The following is a 20321-nucleotide window of genomic DNA, read 5'->3' as shown; positions in this document are numbered from 1 at the left end:
TCGGGTCAAATTACTCAATTTTGGACCCAAACCCCTCAATTTTGGGGCCAAACCCGCAATTTTGGGCTCAAACCCCTCAATTTTGGGGTCAAATCCCCCGATTTTGGACCCAAATCCCTCGATTTTGGACTCAAACCCTCAATTTCAGGTCAAATTACTCAATTTTGGGGTCAAATCCCTCAATTTTGGACCCAAATCCCTCGATTTTGGACCCAAACCCCTCAATTTGGGGCCAAACCTCTCAATTCTGGACCCAAACCCCTCAATTTAGGGCTCAAACCCCTCAATTTTAGACCCAACCCCCCCCGATGTTGGACCCAAACCCCTCAATTTTTGGGGGGCTAAAATCCCCCAATTGCCCCCCCCTCCCCGCGCCCCCCGTGACGTCACTCACCGCCCAGGTGGAGCAGCCCCAGGAGGCTCCAGGTGAGCGGGAGCCGCCCCCGGGCGCACCTGGCGGGGCCCCGGAGCGCACCTGGAGCCGCCATGGCCGCGCTGGGGCCGGAGCGCGCCCCTCCCCCCGCAGTGACCCCGCAGTGACCCCGCAGTGACCGCGGGGGGAGGGGCGGGGGGAGGGGCGGGGCTGCGCCAGCTCCAGGGAAAAGCGGGAAGGGCCCCCCAAGAGCTCCGGGAGGCACCTGCGGGGGGCCGGGCAGGTAAATCCCACCTGGGGGCACCTGGGGGCACCTGCGGGGGGCCGGGCAGGTAAATCCCACCTGGGGGCACCTGGGGGCACCTGCAGGGGTACCTGAGGGGGGGCTGGGCAGGTAAATCCCACCTGGGGGCACCTGGGGGCTTGGGGACCTTAAACCATTGGGGAGCCCCTCACCTGTCCTGACCCTTCACCTGTCCCGGCCCTTCACCTGTCCCGACCCCTCACCTGTGCCCCAGCTCAGCCCACGTGGGACCCTCACCTGTCCCGGCGCCTCGCCTGTGCCCGAGCTCACCTGTCCTCACCTGCCCTCACCTGCCATGAGGATTTGGGGGCCCCTTTACCTGCGCGCCCACCTGGGGCTGCTCCTGCACCTGTGGCTCTGCGGTGAGTGGGGCCCGGGGGGGGAGGGGGCGGGGGAGGGACAGGTGAGGGGAAGGAGGCGGGGGAGGGGGAGGGGGCGGGGGAGGGGTCAGGACAGGTGAGGGGGGAGGGGGCAGGTGAGGGCCAGCCCCACCCCCCAGGTAACCCCGCCAGGTGCAGCTCGGGGCCAGAACTCACCTGAGCACCCCCCCCCATCCACACCTGCGGGGTGAGGGAGGATTCACCTGCCCCGGCTGAGCCCCACCTCACCTGTGCGGGGTGAGGGAGGATTCACCTGCCCCGGCTGAGCCCCCCTCTCACCTGTGCGGGGTGAGGGAGGATTCACCTGCCCCGGCTGAGCCCCCCTCTCACCTGTGCGGGGTGAGGGAGGATTCACCTGCCCCGGCTGAGCCCCCCCTCACCTGTGCGGGGTGAGGGGGGGGATTCACCCTGCCCCGGCTGAGCCCCCCTCTCACCTGTGCGGGGTGAGGGGGGGATTCACCTGCCCCGGCTGAGCCCCCCCCCCCTCACCTGTGCGGGGTGAGGGGGGGATTCACCTGCCCCGGCTGAGACCCCTCTCACCTGTGCGGGGTGAGGGAGGATTCACCTGCCCCGGCTGAGCCCCCCTCTCACCTGTGCGGGGTGAGGGAGGATTCACCTGCCCCGGCTGAGCCCCCCTCTCACCTGTGCGGGGTGAGGGAGGATTCACCTGCCCCGGCTGAGACCCCTCTCACCTGTGCGGGGTGAGGGAGGATTCACCTGCCCCGGCTGAGCCCCCCTCTCACCTGTGCGGGGTGAGGGGGGGATTCACCTGCCCCGGCTGAGCCCCCCCCCTCTCACCTGTGCGGGGTGAGGGAGGATTCACCTGCCCCGGCTGAGACCCCTCTCACCTGTGCGGGGTGAGGGAGGATTCACCTGCCCCGGCTGAGTCCCCCCCCTCTCACCTGTGCGGGGTGAGGGGAGGATTCACCTGCCCCGGCTGAGACCCCTCTCACCTGCAGCCCCAGGTGCGGCCGGCCCCGCCCCGCTCCGCCTGGCCGGGGGCCCGCACAGGTGCGCGGGGCGCGTGGAGGTTTTCCACGCGGGCAGGTGGGGCACGGTGTGCGACGACTCGTGGGACGCGGCGGGCCGCGCAGGTCACCTGCCGCCAGGTGCGCTGCGGGCCCGCGCTGCCGCTGCCCCGCCCAGGTGAGTTCGGCTCAGGTGAGGGGCCCATCTGGCTGGACGATGTCACCTGCACGGGCCACGAGGAGGCGCTGGAGCTGTGCCGGGCACGGCCCTGGGGCGAGCACAACTGCCGCCATGGCGAGGACGCGGGCGTGGCGTGCGCAGGTGAGCGCGGGGGGGCGGGGGGGGGCGGGGGGGGGCAGGTGGGTGCAGGTGAGCACAGGTGGGTGCAGGAGGGAGCAGGAGGGAGCAGGTGGCAGCATGTGGGTGCAGGTGAGCACGGGGGGGAGCAGGAGTGGGTGCAGGTGGGTGCAGGTAGGTGCAGGTGGGGGCAGGAGGGAGCAGGTGAGCACAGGTGAGTGCAGGTAGGTGCAGGTGGGTGCAGGTGGGTGCAGGTGGGTGCAGGTGAGCACAGGTGAGTGCAGGTGGTTGCAGGTGGGTGCAGGTGAGCAAAGGTGGGAGCAGGTGGGTGCAGGAGGGAGCAGGTGAGCACAGGTGGGTGCAGGTGGGTGCAGGTGAGCAAAGGTGGGTGCAGCAGGGAGCAGGTGGGTGCAGGTGAGCACAGGTGAGCACAGGTGGGTGCAGGTGGGTGCAGGTGAGCACAGGTGAGCACAGGTGGGTGCAGGTGGGAGCAGGTGGGAGCAGGAGTGGGTGCAGGTGGGTGCAGGTGGGTGCGAGTGGGTGCAGGTGAGCAAAGGTGGGAGCAGGTGGGTGCAGGAGGGAGCAGGTGAGCACAGGTGGGTGCAGGTGGGTGCAGGTGGGTGCAGGTGAGCACAGGTGAGCACAGGTGGGTGCAGGTGGGTGCAGGTGAGCACAGGTGAGCACAGGTGAGCACAGGTGGGTGCAGGTGGCAGCAGGTGGGTGCAGGTGAGCACAGGTGGGCGCAGGTGGGTGCAGGAGTGGGTGCAGATGGGTGCAGGTGAGTGCAGGTGGGTGCAGGAGGGAGCAGGAGGGAGCAGGTGAGCACAGGTGGGTGCAGGTGGGTGCAGGTGGGTGCAGGTGGCAGCAGGTGGGTGCAGGTGAGCACGGGGGGGAGCAGGTGAGCACAGGTGAGCACAGGTGAGCACAGGTGGGTGCAGGAGGTGGGTGCAGATGGGTGCAGGTGAGTGCAGGTGGTTGCAGGTGAGTGCAGGTGGGTGCAGGTTCTCCAGGTGTGCCAGGTGTGCCAGGTGCTCCAGGTGTGCCAGCTGTGCCAGGTGTGCCACTCCCCTCTTTCCCCCCCCCACAGGTGCTGATCCCCCGGTGCAGCCCCAGGTGCGTTCCCAGGTGGATCCCCAGGTGCTGCCCCGGGTGCTGCCCCAGGTTGGTGCCCAGGTGCATCTGCAGGTGCTGCCCCAGGTGGACGGGCAGGCGGATGATGAGGTGGATGCCCACGTGCCGCTGAAGGTGAGGCCCCAGGTGCCCCCCAGGTAACCCCCTGGTGCCCCCAGGAGATGCACAGGTGCCCCCAGGTGCCCCCCAGGTGTCCGCAGGTGACCCCAGGTGATGCACAGGTGCCCCCAGGTGCCCCCAGATGTCCCCGGGTGCCCCGAGGTGCCCGCAGGTGCCCCCAGGTGATGCCCAGGTGCCCCAGGTGTCCCCCAGGTGTCCGCAGGTGACCCCAGGTGCCCCTGGGTGCCCTCAGGTGCCCCCCAGGTGCCTGCAACTGACCCCCCGGTGCCCCCAGGTAACCTCCAGGTACCTGCGGGTGACCCCAGCTGACTCCAAGTGCCCCCGAGTGACCCCAGGTGTCCCCCAGGTAACCCCCAGGTGACCCCAAGTGCTCCTGGGTGCCCCCCAGGTGCCCCCGGGTGATGCGCAGGTGCCCGCAGGTGACCCCTAGGTGAGCCCAGGTGTCCCCAGGTAACCCCAGGTGCCCCCGGGTGTCCCCAGATACCCCCAGGTGACCCCCGGTGCCCGCAGGTGCGGCTGGTGAACGGCTCCTCCAGGTGCGCGGGGCGGGTGGAGGTGCTGCACCTGGGCAGGTGGGGCACCGTGTGCGACGACACCTGGGACCTGGCGGACGCGCGGGTCACCTGCCGGCAGCTGGGCTGCGGCACCCGCCGTCAGCGCACCTGGCCGCGCCCGCTTCGGGCCGGGCACGGACCCCATCTGGCTGGACGGGACGCAGTGCACAGGTGAGGAGCTCACCTTGGCCCAGTGCCAGCTGCACCCCTGGGGCGAGCACAACTGCGGGCACAGCGAGGACGCCAGCGCCGTCTGCACAGGTGAGCGCTCAGGTGGGCACGGGGGGCTCAGGTGGGGCTCAGGTGGGGCTCAGGTGGGCACGGGGGGCTCAGGTGGGCACGGGGGGCTCAGGTGGGGCTCAGGTGGGCACGGGGGGCTCAGGTGGGGCTCAGGTGGGGCTCAGGTGGGGCTCAGGTGGGCACGGGGGGCTCAGGTGGGGCTCAGGTGGGCGCTGCGGGGCTCAGGTGGGTGCTGTGGGCTCAGGTGGGTGCTGGGAGCTCAGGCGGGCACTGGGGGCTCAGGTGGGTGCTGTGGGCTCAGGTGGGCATGGGGGGCTCAGGTGGGTGCAGGTGGCTGCTGTGGGCTCAGGTGGGGCTCAGGTGGGTGCTGGGGGGCTCAGGTGGGGCTCAGGTGGGCTCAGGTGGGCACTGGGGGCTCAGGTGGGGCTCAGGTGGGCACGGGGGGCTCAGGTGGGTGCAGGTGGCTGCTGTGGGCTCAGGTGGGGCTCAGGTGGGTGCTGGGGGGCTCAGGTGGGGCTCAGGTGGGCTCAGGTGGGCACTGGGGGGCTCAGGTGGGGCTCAGGTGGGTGCTGGGGGGGCTCAGGTGGGCACTGGGGGCTCAGGTGGGCACTGGGGGCTCAGGTGGGGCTCAGGTGGGTGCTGGGGGGGGCTCAGGTGGGCACTGGGGGCTCAGGTGGGCACTGGGGGCTCAGGTGGGGCTCAGGTGAGCTCAGGTGGGCTCAGGTGGGGCTCAGGTGGGCACTGGGGGCTCAGGTGGGGCTCAGGTGAGCTCAGGTGGGCTCAGGTGGGGCTCAGGTGGGCACTGGGGGCTCAGGTGGGGCTCAGGTGAGCTCAGGTGGGCTCAGGTAACAGCTGGGCTCTGCAGAGCCCAAGGCGGGTGCCCAGGTGTGCCCAGGTGTGCCCAGGTGTGCCCTGACCCTCCCCCTTCCCCCGCAGGTGCGGACCCCCCCCAGGTGCGGCTGCAGGGCGGCCCCGGGCCCTGCGCGGGGCAGGTGCAGGTGCTGCACAACCGCACCTGGCACCAGGTGTGCGGGCACCGCTGGGGCCTGCCCGAGGCGCAGGTGGTGTGCAGGCAGGTGGGCTGCGGGCCCGCCCTCAGCGCACCTGTGGGGCCGCCCGCGGGGGGGCCCTGGCTGGCCGGGCTCACCTGCCGCGGCTCCGAGGAGCTGCTGCTCGAGTGCCGCGGCATCGAGGCCGGCGCCTGCGCCTCAGCTGTGGCCGCCGCCGCCGCCTGCGCCGAGCCGCCAGGTGAGGGGGGCGGCCGGGGCACCTGGGGCACCTGCGGGCACCTGGGGGCACCTGCGGGCACCTGGGGGCACCTGGGGGCACCTGGCCGTGTCGGCGATCTCCTGTCCTCACTTGTGCTCGCGAATCTCTCCTGATCTCACCTGTCCTCACCTCTCCCTCACCTGTGTCACCTGTGTGACCTGTCCCAGGTGTGCCCTCCCCTGTCCCTCACCTGTCCTCACCTGGCTCCGTGTCTTACCTGTCTGTCACACCTGTCCCTCACCTGTGCCACCTGTGTGACCTGTCCCAGGTGTGCCCTCCCCTGTCCCTCACCTGTCCCAGGTGTGCCCTCCCCTGTCCCTCACCTGTCCCAGGTGTTCCCTCATCTGTCCCTCACCTGTCCCAGGTGTTCCCTCACCTGTCCCTCCCCTGTCCCTCACCTGTCCCAGGTGTTCCCTCACCTGTCCCTCCCCTGTCCCTCCCCTGTCCCAGGTCTCCCTTCACCTATTCCTCACCTGTCCCAGGTGTGCCCTCCCCTGTCCCCGGTGTTCCCTCCCCTGTCCCTCACCTGTCCCAGGTGTCCCTCACCTGTCCCTCACCTGTCCCAGGTCTCCCTTCACCTATTCCTCACCTGTCCCAGGTGTGCCCTCCCCTGTCCCTCCCTTGTCCCAGGTGTTCCCTCCCCTGTCCCTCACCTGTCCCAGGTGTTCCCTCACCTGTCCCAGGTGTCCCTCACCTGTCCCTCACCTGTCCCTCACCTGTCCCTCACCTGTCCCAGGTGTTCCCCTCACCTGTCCCAGGTGTCCCTCACCTGTCCCTCACCTGTCCCTCACCTGTCCCAGGTGTTCCCTCCCCTGTCCCTCCCCTGTCCCTCCCCTGTCCCTCACCTGTCCCTCCCCTGTCCCTCACCTGTCCCAGGTGTTCCCTCCCCTGTCCCTCACCTGTCCCTCCCCTGTCCCTCACCTGTCCAGGTGTTCCCTCCCCTGTCCCTCCCCTGTCCCTCACCTGTCCCAGGTGTCCCTCACCTGTCCCTCACCTGTCCCTCACCTGTCCCAGGTGTTCCGGGCTCCTGCGCGGTGCTGGAGGCGCTGCTGGGGGTGGGGGCGGGGCTCTGCGGGGCCCTGCTGGGCCTTTACCTGTGCGCCAGGTGCGCCCCCCCCCGCCGGGGCCGGCGCCACAAAGGTACGGCCGGGACCCCCCAGAAAACCCCCAAAACCTCCCAAAAAACCCCCAAACCCCAAAACCCCCCCCAAAAAACAAAAAAAAAACCAAAAAAAACCCAAAACCCCCCCAAAACTCCCAAAAAAACCACCCCAAAACTCCCAAAAAAAACCCAAAAACCCCAAAAAAAACCAAAAAAACCCAAAACCCCCCCAAAAAAACCCAAACCCCCCCAAAAAAACCCCAAAACCCCAAAAACCCCAAAAAAAACCCCAAAAAAAACCCAAAACCCCCCCAAAAAACGCAAAACCCCAAAAACCCCCAAAAACCCCAAAACTCCCAAAAAAAACCCCAAAAACCCCTCAAAAAACCCCAAACTTCCCCCCCCAAAACCCCCAAAAATCCCCCCCAAACTCCCCCAAAAAACCCCAAAACCCCCCCAAGAACCCCCCCAAAAAACCCCCCCAAACTCCCCCAAACCCCAAAAAATCCCCCCCCAAAAACCCAAAAACCCCCAAGCCCCCCAAAACCCCACAAAATCCCCCCAAAACTCAAAACCGAAAAACCTCCCCAAAAAACCCCAAAAAACCCCAAAACTCCCCACAAAAAAACCCAAAAGTCCCCCAAAACGCCCCAGAAAACCCCCAACCCCCCCCAAAAATCCCCAACTCCCAAAAATCCCCCAAAAAAAACCCAAAAAAAACCCCCAAAAAACCCCAAAACTCCCCCCAAAAAACCGCAAATTCCTCAAACCCCCCCAAAAAACCCCAACCCCCGCAAAACCCCCCAAAACCCCCAAAAACTCCCCCAAAAACCCCCAAAACTCCCCAACCCCCGCCCCAAAACCACGCAAAACTCCCCCAAAACCCCAAAAACCCCTCCCCAAAACTCCCCCAAAAAACCCCCAAAACTCCCCCAAAAAAACCAAATTCCCCCAAACCCCCCCAAAAACCCCCCAAAAAAACCCAAAAAACCCCAAAACCCCCCCAAAACCCCCAAAATTCCCCCAAACCCCCACAATCCCCCCAAAACTCCCCCCAAAAACTCCAAAACCCCCCAAACCCCGCCCACATTCCCCCACCCCCCCCAAAAAAAACCCCAAAACTCCCCAAATTCCCCAAACCCCCCCCAAAAAATCCTCCTATTCCCCACCCCCCCAAAACCCCCCAAACCCCCCAAATTCCCCAAGAAGCCCCAAAACCCCCCCAGAAAACCCCAAAACCCCTCCCAAAAACTCTCCCCAAAAAAACCCAAACCCCCCAAATCTCCCCAAAAAACCCCAAAAACCCTAAAAACACCCCAACCCCCCCCAAAAAACCCACAACCCTCCCCCCAAAAAAAACCCCAAAACCCTCCAAAAAAACCCCAAAACCCCCCAAAACCCCCAACCCCCCCCCCCCCCAAAAAACTCCAAAACCCCTCAGAGACCCCCCGGGACCCCAACCCCAAAACCCTCAGGTGACCCCAAAATCCCCCCCAGGACCCCCCCCAAATCCATCCCGAACCCTCCAAGACCCCTCCCCAAAATCCCCTGGGAAGATTTGGGGGTCCCTGGGTGGGGTTTTGGGGAGTCCTGGGTGGGTTTTGGGGGGGATTTGGGGGATTTGGGGGTCCCTGGGTGGGGTTTTGGGGGGTCCTGCGGGAATTTGGGGGGTCCTGGGCGGAGTTTGGGGGGTCCTGAGCGGTTTGGGGGGGGTCTGGGGGATTTGGGGGTCCCTGGGTGGGGTTTTGGGGGGGATTTGGGGGATTTAGGGGTCCTGGAGGGGATTTGGGGGTCCCTGGGTGGGGTTTTGGGGGGGATTTGGGGGATTTGGGGGTCCTGGAGGGGATTTGGGGGTCCCTGGGTGGGGTTTTGGGGGGGATTTGGGGTCCTGGGTGGGGTTTTGGGGGGTCCCTGGGGGTTTTTGGGGGGTCCTGAGGGATTTGGGGGTCCCTGGGGGGGTTTTTGGGGGTCCCTGGGGTTTTGGGGGGGGGGTCCCGGGGGAATTTGGGGGGGTCTGGAGGGGTTTGGGGGGGGTCTGGGGGATTTGGGGGGTCCTGCGGCAATTTGGGGGTCCTGGAGGGGATTTGGGGGTCCCTGGGTGGGGTTTTGGGGGATCCGGGGGGGATTTTGGGGGGGTCCTGAGGGATTTGGGGGGTCCTGAGGGGTTTTGGGGGGTCCTCGAGGGGTTTGGGGGGGGGATTTGGGGAATTTGGGGGTCCCTGGGCGGTTTTGGGGGGTCCTGACAGGATTTGGGGGGGTCCTGGAGGGGTTTTGGGGGGGGGGATTTGGGGGATTTGGGGGTCTCTGGGTGGGGTTTTGGGGAGTCCTGAGGGGTTTTGGGGGGGTCCTGGGGGTATTTGGGGGGGTCTGGAGGGGTTTTGGGGGGGTCTGGGGGATTTGGGGGGGTCCTGGAGGGGATTTGGGGGTTCCCTAGGTGGGGTTTTGGGGGGTCCGGGGGGGATTTTGGGGGGTCCTGAGAGGATTTGGGGGGGTCTTGGAGGGGTTTTGGGGGGTCCTGAGGGATTTGGGGGGTCCTGGAGGGGTTTGGGGGGGGCTGGAAGGAGTTTTGGGGGGGGGTCCTGAGGGATTTGGGGGGGTCCAGGGGGGAATCTGGGGGGTCCTGGAGGGGTTTGGGGGGGGGGGCTCTGGGGAATTTGGGGGTCCCTGGGCGGTTTTGGGGGGTCCTGAGAGGTTTGGGGGGGGATCTGGGGGAATTTGGGGGTCCCTGGGTGGGGTTTTGGGGGGTCCTGAGGGGATTTGGGGGGTCCTGGAGGGGTTTTGGGGGGTCCTGGGGGAATTTGGGGGTCCCTGGGGGGGTCCTGAGGGTCCCTCCCCCCCCCCCCCAATATCGCAGGGGAGCCGCTGATCCCGGAGCCGGAGGAGCCGCCGAGCGCAGCGGAGCCGTAGGGACCCCAAAAATCATCCGGAACCCCCCCCAAAATCACCCGGAACACCCCAAAAATCACCCGGGACCCCAAAAATCACCCGGGACCCCCCAAAAATCACCCGGGAACCCCCAAAAATCACCGGAACACACCAAAAATCACCCGGGAACCCCCCAAAAATCACCCGGGAACCCCCAAAAATCACCGGGGACCCCAAAAATCACCCGGAACACCCCAAAAATCACCCGCAACACCCCAAAAATCACCCGGGACCCCCCAAAAATAACCCGGGATCCCAAAAATCACCCGGAACACCCCCCAAATCACCCGGAACACCCCAAAAATCACCCGGGACCCCCCCAAAAATCACCCGGAACACACCAAAAATCACCTGGGACACCCCAAAAATCACCAGGGAACCCCCAAAAATCACCCAGGACCCCAAAAATCACCCGGAACACCCCAAAAATCACCCGGGACACCCCCAAAATCACCCGGGACCCCCAAAAATCACCCGGAACCCCCCCAAAAATCACCTGGGACACCCCCAAAAATCACCCGGGACCCCCCCAAAAATCACCCGGGACACCCCCAAAAATCACCCGGGGACCCCAAAAATCACCCGGAACACCCCAAAAATCACCCGGGACCCCCCAAAAATCACCCGGGAACCCAAAAATCACCCGGGGACCCCCAAAAATCACCCGGAACACCCCAAAACTCACCCGGGACCCCCCAAAAATCACCTGGGAACCCAAAAATCACCCGGGGACCCCCAAAAATCACCCGGAACACCCCCAAAAATCACCCGGGAACCCAAAAATCACCCGGGGACCCCAAAAATCACCCGGGACACCACCAAAAATCACCCGGGAACCCAAAAATCACCCGGGGACCCCCAAAAATCACCCGGAACACACCAAAAATCACCCGGAACACCCCAAAAATCACCCGGGACCCCCAAAAATCACCTGGGACACCCCCAAAAATCACTCGGGAACCCCCAAAAATCACCCGGGACCCCAAAAATCACCCGGGGACCCACAAAAATCACCCGCAACACCCCCAAAATAACCCGGGACCCCAAAAATCACCCGGGACCCCCCAAAAATCACCCGCAACACACCAAAAATCACCCGGGACCCCCCCAAAAATCACTCGGGAACCCCCAAAAATCACCCGGGACACCCCAAAAATCACCCGGGACCCCAAAAATCACCCGGGACCCCCCCCAAAAATCACCTGGGACATCCCAAATATCACCAGGGAACCCCCAAAAATCACCCGGAGACCCCCCAAAAATCACCCGGGACCCCCCCAAAATCACCCGGAACACACCAAAAATCACCTGGGACACCCCAAAAATCACCCGGGACACCCCAAAAATCACCCGGGGACCCCCAAAATCATCCGGGGACCCCCAAAAATCACGCGGGGACCCCCAAAATCATCCGGGGACCCCAAAAATCACCCGGGACCCCAAAAATCACCCGGAACACACCAAAAATCATCCGGGACCCCCCCCAAAAATCACCCGGGGACCCCAAAAATCACCCGGGACCCCCCCAAAAATCACCCGGGACACCCCAAAAATCACCCGGGAACCCAAAAATCACCCGGGGACCCCAAAAATCACCCGGGGGCCCCCAAAAATCACCCGCAACACCCCAAAAATCACCCGGAACACACCAAAAATCACCTGAGACACCCCAAAAATCACCCGGAACACCCCCAAAAATCACCCGGGGACCCCAAAAATCACCCGGAACACCCCAAAAATCACCCGGGACCCCCCAAAAATCACCTGGGACACCCCCAAAATCACCCGGAACACCCCAAAAATCACCTGGGACACCCCAAAATCACCCGGGACACCCCCAAAAATCACCTGGGACACCCCAAAAATCACTCGGGACACCCCAAAAATCACCAGGGAACCCCCAAAAATCAGCCGGGGACCCCCAAAAATCACCCGGGACCCCCCCCAAAATCACCCGGAACACACCAAAAATCACCCGGGACACCCCAAAAATCACCCGGGGACCCCAAAAATCATCCGGGGACCCCCAAAAATCATCACCCGGAACACACCAAAAATCACCCGGGACACCCCAAAAATCACCCGGAACACCCCAAATATCACCAGGGAACCCCCAAAAATCACCCGCAACACCCCAAAAATAACCCGGAACACACCAAAAATCACCTGGGACACCCCAAAAATCACCCGGGAACCCCCAAAAATCACCCGGGACCCCAAAAATCACCCGGAACACCCCCAAAAATCACCCGGGACACCCCAAAAATCACCAGGGACCCCCCCCAAAATCACCCGGGACACACCAAAAATCACCTGGGACACCCCAAAAATCACCCGGGAACCCCCAAAAATCACCCGGGAACCCAAAAATCACCCGGGGACCCCCAAAAATCACCCACAACACACCAAAAATCACCCGGGACCCCCCAAAAATCACCCGGAACACCCCAAAAATCACCCGGGACCCCAAAAATCACCCGGACCCCCCCCAAATCACCCGGAATACACCAAAAATCACCCGGAACACCCCAAAAATCACCCGGGACCCCCCAAAAATCACCCGGAACACACCAAAAATCACCTGGGACACCCCAAAAATCACCAGGAACCCCCAAAAATCACCCGGGACCCCAAAAATCACCCGGAACACCCCAAAAACCATCCGCAACACCCCCAAAAATCACCCGGGACCCCCCAAAAATCACCTGGGACACCCCAAAATCACCCGGGACACCCCAAAAATCACCTGGGACACCCCAAAAATCACTCGGGACACCCCAAATATCACCCGGGAACCCCCCCCAAATCACCCGGGACACCCCAAAAATCACCCGGGACCCCCCCAAAATCACCCGGGACACCCCCAAAAATCACCAGGGAACCCCCAAAAATCAGCCGGGGACCCCCAAAAAATCACCCGGGACCCCCCCAAAATCACCCGGAACACACCAAAAATCACTCGGGAACCCCCAAAAATCACCCGGGAACCCCCAAAAATCACCCGGAACACCCCAAAAATCACCCGGGAACCCCCAAAAATCATCCGGGAACCCCCAAAAATCACCCGGGACACCCCAAAAATCATCCGGGGACCCCCAAAAATCACGCGGGGACCCCCAAAATCATCCGGGGACCCCAAAAATCACCCGGGACCCCAAAAATCACCCGGAACACACCCAAAAATCACCCGGGACCCCCCAAAAATCACCCGGGACACCCAAAAATCACTCGGGACCCCCCAAAAATCACCCGGGACACCCCAAAAATCACCCGGGGACCCCCAAAAATCATCCGGGGACCCCCAAAAATCACCCGGGACACCCCAAAAATCACTCGGGACCCCCCAAAAATCACCCGGGACACCCCCAAAAATCACCCGCAACACCCCAAAATCACCCGGAACACACCAAAAATCACCTGGAACACCCCAAAAATCACCCGGGAACCCAAAAATCAGCCGGGGACCCACAAAAATCACCCGCAACACCCCAAAAATCACCCGGAACACACCAAAAATCACCTGGACACCCCAAAAATCACCCGGGACACCCCAAAAATCACCGGGGACCCCAAAAATCACCCGGAACACCCCAAAAATCACCCGAGACCCCCCAAAAATCACCCGGAACACCCCAAAAATAACCCGGGACCCCAAAAATCACCCGGGACCCCCCCCAAATCACCCGGAACACCGCCAAAAATCACCCGCAACACCCCAAAAATCACCCGGGACCCCCCCAAAATCACCCGGAACACACCAAAAATCACCCGGGACACCCCAAAAATCACCAGGGAACCCCCAAAAATCACCCGGGACCCCAAAAATCACCCGGACACCCCCAAAAATCACCCGGGACACCCCAAAAATCACCAGGGAACCCCCAAAAATCACCCGGGGACCCCCAAAAATCATCCGGGACCCCCAAAAATCACCTGGGACACACCAAAAATCACCCGCAACACCCCAAAAATCACCCGGGACCCCCCCAAAATCACCCGGGACACCCCAAATATCACCAGGGAACCCCCAAAAATCAGCCGGGGACCCCCAAAAATCACCCGGGACCCCAAGAATCACCCGGAACACACCAAAAATCACCTGGGACACCCCAAAAATCACCCGGGGACCCCCAAAAATCACCCGGGGACCCCCAAAATCATCCGGGGACCCCCAAAAATCACGCGGGGACCCCCAAAATCATCCGGGGACCCCAAAAATCACCCGGACCCCCCCAAATCACCCGGAACACACCAAAAATCACCCGGGGACCCCCAAAAATCACCTGGGACATCCCAAAAATCACCCGGGAACCCCCAAAAATCACCTGGGACATCCCAAATATCACCAGGGAACCCCCAAAAATCACCCGGGGACCCCAAAAATCACCCGGGGACCCCCCCAAAATCACCCGGAACACACCAAAAATCACCTGGGACACCTCAAAAATCACCCCGGGAACCCCCAAAAATCACCCCGGGAACCCCCAAAATCATCCGGGGACCCCAAAAATCACCCGGGACCCCAAAAATCACCTGTGACCAGCCCCGCCCGCCCAGAACGGCTGGGGAAGCCCCTCCCCCTTGTATTTATTCACCCCCAGTCTTGAAATACCCTCCAAACCCAGTAAAAACCAGTAAAAACCAGTAAAAACCGGTAAAGGCCGCTAAAAGCGGAGCGGGACTACATTACCCAGCGTGCACCGCGCGCGGTTTCCGGTGGGGGGGCGCGGCCCGGCCGAGGGGGGCGTGGCCTGGGCGGCGGCGGCGAAGGCGGGAAGCGGAGGGGGCGTGGCCTCGTGAGGCGGAGGGGGCGTGGCCTCGTGGGGCGGAGGGGGCGTGGCCTCGTGGGGCGGAGGGGGCGTGGCCTCGTGAGGCGGCGCGGCCCGGGCGTTGCGCGGCGGCGGCGGCAGCGGCGGGATCGGCCCGGCCCCGGTTCTGCCCCCGGTTCCTGGCCCGGTGCCGGCCCCGGCGGAGTCTCCGCGAGCCCAGGGGGTGAGCGGGGAGCGGGGCAGGAGGAGGAAGAGGAGGAGGAAGCGGCGGGGCCGCGGCGGCGGCGCCTGCGCGGGGCGGGCCTGGAGAGGGCGGGGCCTGAGGGGCTGAGGGGAGAAGGGGCAGGGGCTGAGGGCGGGGAGGGGGCGGGGCTTGGGGTGGCCACGCCCCCGTCAGTGTTCCACACCCCCCCCCCCGGTCGGGTCTGGGGTCTCACCTGCACACCTGGGATGGGTCTGGGGTCTCACCTGATCCCCCAGTGCTGGGTCTGGGGTCTCACCTGGCCCAGAGTCCCCCCAGTGCTGGGTCTGGGGTCTTAACCTGAGTCCCCCAGTGCTGGGTCTGGGGTCTCACCTGTCCCCCAGTGCTGGGTCTGGGGTCTCACCTGGCCCAGAGTCCCCCCAGTGCTGGGTCTGGGGTCTTAACCTGAGTCCCCCAGTGCTGGGTCTGGGGTCTCACCTGTCCCCATATTTCGGCTCTGGGGTTTCACCTGTCCCAGTGTTTCGGCTTTGGGCTCTCACCTGTCCCCGTGTTTCGGCTCTGGCCTCTCCCCCCTCACCTCCGGCCTCTCACCTGCGGCCGTGTCCCCTCAGGTGCGGCCATGGCGGGCGCAGCGCCCCCCGCAGGCGCCCCCGAGCACCCGTTCACCTGCCGGGAGTGCGGCAAATCCTTCCGCTGGTCCTCGCGCCTGGCGCATCACCTGCGCAGCCACACGGGCGAGCGGCCCTACCGCTGCCCCGAGTGCCCCAAGGCCTTCAAGGGCTCCTCCGCCCTCCTCTACCACCTGCGGGGGCCACACGGGCGAGCGGCCCTACACCTGCGGCACCTGCGGCAAGAGCTTCAAGCGCTCCTCGCTGCTGCAGACGCACCTGCGCGTGCACACGGGGCTGCGCGCCTTCCAGTGCTCCCAGTGCGGCCTCACCTTCAAATGGGCGTCCCACTACCAGTACCACCTGCGGCAGCACTCCGGCGAGCGGCCCTACCGCTGCCCCAGCTGCCCTAAAGCCTTCAAGAACTCGTCCAGCCTGCGGCGGCACCGGCACACGCACACGGGCGAGCGGCCGCACGCCTGCGGCACCTGCGGCAAGGCCTTCGCGCAGGCCACCAACCTGCGGCAGCACCTGCGCGTGCACACGGGCGAGCGGCCCTACAGCTGCGGCACCTGCGGCAAGAGCTTCACGCACTCGTCCAACCTGCAGCTGCACCGCCGCACGCACGGCCCTGCCCCGCGCTGCCCCGCCTGCGCCGCCGCCGCCGCCGCCTCGCCCGCCTGCCCGCACGGCCCCGCCGGTGCCGCCTCACCTGAGCCGCTCTGGAGGCCCCTGGGCGTCACCTGCGCCCAGCAGGAGGGGACGGGCGCGGTGCCGCCGCCGCCGCCGCACCGCTGCCTCACCTGCGGCAAGAGCTTCAAGAACGGCTCGGGGCTGGCGCGGCACCTGCCCGGCCACGGAGCCGCGCCCCAGCCGGGCGAGGCCGCACCGGCCGCCGAGCCCCCCGCGCCGGCCGAGCGGCCGTACCGGTGCGGCGAGTGCGGCAAGGCCTTCAAGGGATCCTCGGGGCTGCGCTACCACCTGCGGGACCACACGGGCGAGCGGCCCTACACCTGCGGCACCTGCGGCAAGAGCTTCAAGCGCTCCTCGCTGCTGCAGACGCACCTGCGCGTGCACACGGGGCTGCGCGCCTTCCAGTGCGCCCAGTGCGGCCTCACCTTCAAATGGGCGTCCCACTACCAGTACCACCTGCGGCAGCACTCCGGCGAGCGGCCCTACCGCTGCCCCAGCTGCCCTAAAGCCTTCAAGAACTCGTCCAGCCTGCGGCGGCACCGGCACACGCACACGGGCGAGCGGCCGCACGCCTGCGGCACCTGCGGCAAGGCCTTCGCGCAGGCCACCAACCTGCGGCAGCACCTGCGCGTGCACACGGGCGAGCGGCCCTACAGCTGCGGCACCTGCGGCAAGAGCTTCACGCACTCGTCCAACCTGCAGCTGCACCGCCGCACGCACTCGGCCCGCGCGGCCCTTCCGCTGCCCCGCCTGCCCCAAGGCCTTCGTCATGGCCGCCTACCTGCAGCGGCACCTGCGCACGCACGGCCCCGCGCCCGCCGCGGCGCCGCCGGTGCCGGTGCCGGTGCCGCCCGTGAGCCTCGTGCTGCTGCCCGGCCCGCAGCGGCTGCAGCTCGTCGCCGGCGGCGCCTCGGCCCAAAAGGTGCTGCTGCTGCCCGCCCTGACTCGTGGCTCTGGGCACGCTCCGGGCACGCAGGTGGGCAAACAGGTGGGCAGCCAGGCGGGCAGCGGCACGCAGGCATGGCACGGCGTCTTGTTTGTGCCCAGTGGGGGCGGTGAGGGGATGGGCGCCGGGGGGCAGCTGAGGGTGGCTGAGGTGACCGGGGTGACCGGGGTCACAGGGGTGACGGGGGTGACCGGGGTGGCCAGGGTGACTGGGGTGGCAGGGGTCACAGGGGTCACAGGTGTAGGGGTGACAGGAGTGACAGGTGTAGGTGTCACAGGGGTTACAGGTGTGACAGGAGTCACACGTGTGGGTGCCACAGGTGTCACAGGTGTAGGGGCCACAGGGGTGACCGGGGTCACAGGGGTCACAGGTGTCCAGCTCCAGGTGCTGCCAGCGGCCCCAGAGGTCACCAATGCCCAGGTGCAGGGCAGGGAGGTGACCAATGCCCAGGTGCCACCACGGCTGCAGGTCAGCAATGGGCAGGGGCAGGCCCAGGGGGTCACAGGGGCCACAGGGGTCACAGGTGTGGGTGCCACAGGGGTCACAGGTGTGGGTGCCACAGGGGTCACAGGGTTGCAGCTCCAGGTGCTGCCGATGCCCTCGGAGGTGCCCAATGTCCAGCTCCAGGTGCTGCCGATGCCCTCGGAGGTGCCCAATGTCCAGCTCCAGGCGCTGCCGCCGCCACCTGAGGTCACCAAGGTCCAGCTCCAAGCAGGGGAAGTGACCAGTGTCCAGCTCCAGGCCACCGAGGTGACCAATGTCCAGTTCCAGGCACTGCCACCACCCTCAGGTGTCACCAACGTCCAGCTCCGGGTGTTGCCACCACTGGCAGAGGCCACCGAGGTGACCAATGTCCAGCTCCAGGCCACCGAGGTGACCAATGTCCAGCTCCAAGCAGGGGAAGTGACCAATGTCCAGCTCCAGGCGCTGCCACCACCATCAGGTGTCCCCAGTGTCCAGTTCCATGTGCTGCCACCACCCCCTGAGGTCACCAACGTCCAGCTCCAGGCCACCGAGGTGACCAGTGTCCAGTTCCAGGCGCTGCCACCACCTCCGGGTGTCACCAGTGTCCAGCTCCGGGTGTTGCCACCACCACCTGAGGTCACCAACGTCCAGCTCCAGGCCACCGAGGTGACCAGTGTCCAGCTCCAGGCGCTGCCACCACCTCCGGGTGTCACCAGTGTCCAGCTCCGGGTGTTGCCACCACCACCTGAGGTCACCAACGTCCAGCTCCAGGCCACCGAGGTGACCAATGTCCAGCTGCAGGCGCTGCCACCACCCCCTGAGGTCACCAAGGTCCAGCTGCAGGTGCTGCCACCACCCTCAGGTGTCACCAAGGTCCAGCTCCAGGCCCTGCCCCTGCCCTCGGGTGTCCCCAGTGTCCAGCTCCAGCTGTTGCCACCACCGGCTGAGGCCACCAGTGTCCATCTCCAGGCCACCGAGGTGCCCAATGTCCAGCTCCGGGTGTTGCCACCACCAGCAGTGGCCACCAGTGTCCATCTCCAGGCCACTGAGGTGCCCAATGTCCATCTCCAGGCCACCGAGGTGCCCAACGTCCAGCTCCAGGTGTTGCCACCACCCTCGGGTGTCCCCAGTGTCCAGCTCCAGGCCACTGAGGTGCCCAATGTCCACCTGGAGCCCTTGGAGGTGCCCAGTGTCCACCTGGAGATGGCAGAGGTGCCCTCTGACCACCTGGACACCACTGAGGAGGTGCCAAACGTCCACCTGGAGGTGCCCAGTGTCCACTTGGAGGCCACAGAGGAGGTGCCCGGTGCCCACCTGGACCCCGCTGAGGTGCCCAGTGTCCACCTGGAGATGTCAGAGGTGCCCAGTGTCCACCTGGAGACCACAGAGGAGGTGCCCGGTGCCCACCTGGACACCTTGGAGATGACCAATGCCCACCTGCACACGTCGGAAGTGCCCTCTGTCCACTTGGAGCCTCCTGAGGAGGTGCCCAGTGTCCAGCTGGAGGTGCCCAGTGCCCACCTGGACACCACGGAGGTGCCTAGTGTCCGGCTGGAGGTGCCCAGTGTCCAGCTGGAGGTGCCCAGTGCCCACCTGGTCACCTCCGAGGTGCACCTGGACCCCCCCTAGGAGGTGCCCAGTGTCCACCTGGAGCCCTCTGAGGAGGTGCCCAGTGCCCACCAGGACACATCAGAGGTGCCCAGTGCCCACCTGGAGACCACAGAAGTGCCCAGTGCCCACCTGGACACCTTGGAGATGACCAGTGCCCACCTGGAGGTGTCAGCGGTGCCCTCTGCCCACCTGGAACCCACGGAGAAAGTGCCCGGTGCCCACCTGGAGCCAGCTGAGGTGACCAGTGCCCACTTGGACGCACCTTGGAGGTGCCCAATGTCCACCTGGAGGTGCCCACTGCCCACCTGGGCCCTGCTGAGGTGCCCAGTGCCCACCTGGAGACCACAGAGGAGGTGCCCAGTGCCCACCTGGAGGTGCCCAGTGCCCACCTGGACACATCAGAGGTGCCCAGTGTCCAGCTGGAAACCACAGAGGAGGTGCCCAGTGCCCACCTGGACACATCAGAGGTGCCCAGTGCCCACCTGGAGGTGCCCAGTGCCCACCTGGAGACCACGCAGGTGCCCAGTGTCCACCTGGACACCATGGAGGAGGTGCCCAGTGTCCACCTGGAGGTGCCCGGTGCCCACCTGGACACATCAGAGGTGCCCAGTGCCCACCTGGAGGTGTCCAGTGCCCACCTGGACTCCCTGAGGAGGTGCCCAGTGCCCATCTGGAGGTGGCCAGTGCCCACCTGGACTCCCTGAGGAGGTGCCCAGTGCCCACCTGGACACATCAGAGGTTCCCAGTGTCCACCTGGAGGTGCCCAGTGCCCACCTGGACACATCAGAGGTTCCCAGTGTCCACCTGGAGGTGCCCAGTACCCACCTGGACACATCAGAGGTTCCCAGTGCCCACCTGGAGGTGTCCAATGCCCACCTGGACCCTGCTGAGGTGCCCAGTGCCCACCTGGAGGTGCCCGGTGCCCAGCCGGACCCCCGAGGAGGTGCCCGGTGCCCACCTCTCTCACCTGCTCACCTGTGCCCGCAGGTGAGGGGGGGTCTGGGGGCGCCAGGGGGGCACCAGGGGGCGCTCTCGTGTCAATAAAGGCGCCCCTCCCCCTCCCCCACTGCGGGTCGTGCTTCCGGGAGGGGGCGGGGCCTACGAGGGGCGGGGCTTTGGGGGCGGGGCCTGGGGAGGGGGCGGGGCCATAAAAGGGCCGGGGCCTGGGGAGGGGGCGGGGCCATTGAAAGCGGGTGTTACTGGGAAGGCCCCGGGGGGTTACTGGGAGCACTGGGAGTGGGGGCTGGGCAGTTTTATCTCCCAGCGTGGCCCTGGTCATTCCCAGTATGGCCCCAGTATGGCCCAGCTGGCTCCCAGTATGGCCCCAGTACAGCCCAACCAGCTCCCAGTATGGCCCCAGTAT

At 65.3% G+C, this 20321-nt stretch overlaps 2 protein-coding genes and 1 long non-coding RNA gene across 3 annotated transcripts; 2 read left to right on the top strand and 1 right to left on the bottom strand.

The window, feature by feature from the left end:
* The first annotated feature begins 904 nt into the window (after positions 1 to 904).
* On the top strand, positions 905 to 9942 carry LOC125320916 (soluble scavenger receptor cysteine-rich domain-containing protein SSC5D-like). Its single transcript, XM_048293332.1, is given in 9 exon segments — positions 905 to 1039; positions 2017 to 2138; positions 2140 to 2347; positions 3411 to 3568; positions 4085 to 4219; positions 4221 to 4389; positions 5305 to 5616; positions 6652 to 6777; positions 9594 to 9942. Coding segments are annotated over 9 exon segments (1350 nt in total). The 5' UTR covers positions 905 to 972; the 3' UTR covers positions 9647 to 9942.
* Positions 9943 to 11281: 1339 nt separating this feature from the next.
* Positions 11282 to 12700, bottom strand: LOC125320918. Its single transcript, XR_007201349.1, has 3 exons — positions 12582 to 12700; positions 12183 to 12245; positions 11282 to 11323 (listed from the first exon to the last, which is right to left on the bottom strand). It is a non-coding gene; the product is annotated as an uncharacterized LOC125320918 (long non-coding RNA).
* Positions 12701 to 14524: 1824 nt separating this feature from the next.
* LOC125320915 (zinc finger protein 628-like) lies at positions 14525 to 20021 on the top strand. Its single transcript, XM_048293331.1, is given in 8 exon segments — positions 14525 to 14656; positions 15247 to 15443; positions 15445 to 16662; positions 16664 to 17405; positions 17445 to 18943; positions 19010 to 19395; positions 19426 to 19581; positions 19667 to 20021. Coding segments are annotated over 7 exon segments (4473 nt in total). The 5' UTR covers positions 14525 to 14656; positions 15247 to 15254; the 3' UTR covers positions 19950 to 20021.
* The last annotated feature ends 300 nt before the right edge of the window (positions 20022 to 20321 follow it).

Source organism: Corvus hawaiiensis, unplaced genomic scaffold (genome assembly GCF_020740725.1).
Source record: "Corvus hawaiiensis isolate bCorHaw1 unplaced genomic scaffold, bCorHaw1.pri.cur scaffold_290_ctg1, whole genome shotgun sequence".
Taxonomy (NCBI): Eukaryota; Metazoa; Chordata; class Aves; order Passeriformes; family Corvidae; genus Corvus; species Corvus hawaiiensis.
The sequence above is the reverse complement of the archived record's forward strand: the minus strand, read 5'-3'. Positions and strand labels throughout refer to the sequence as shown.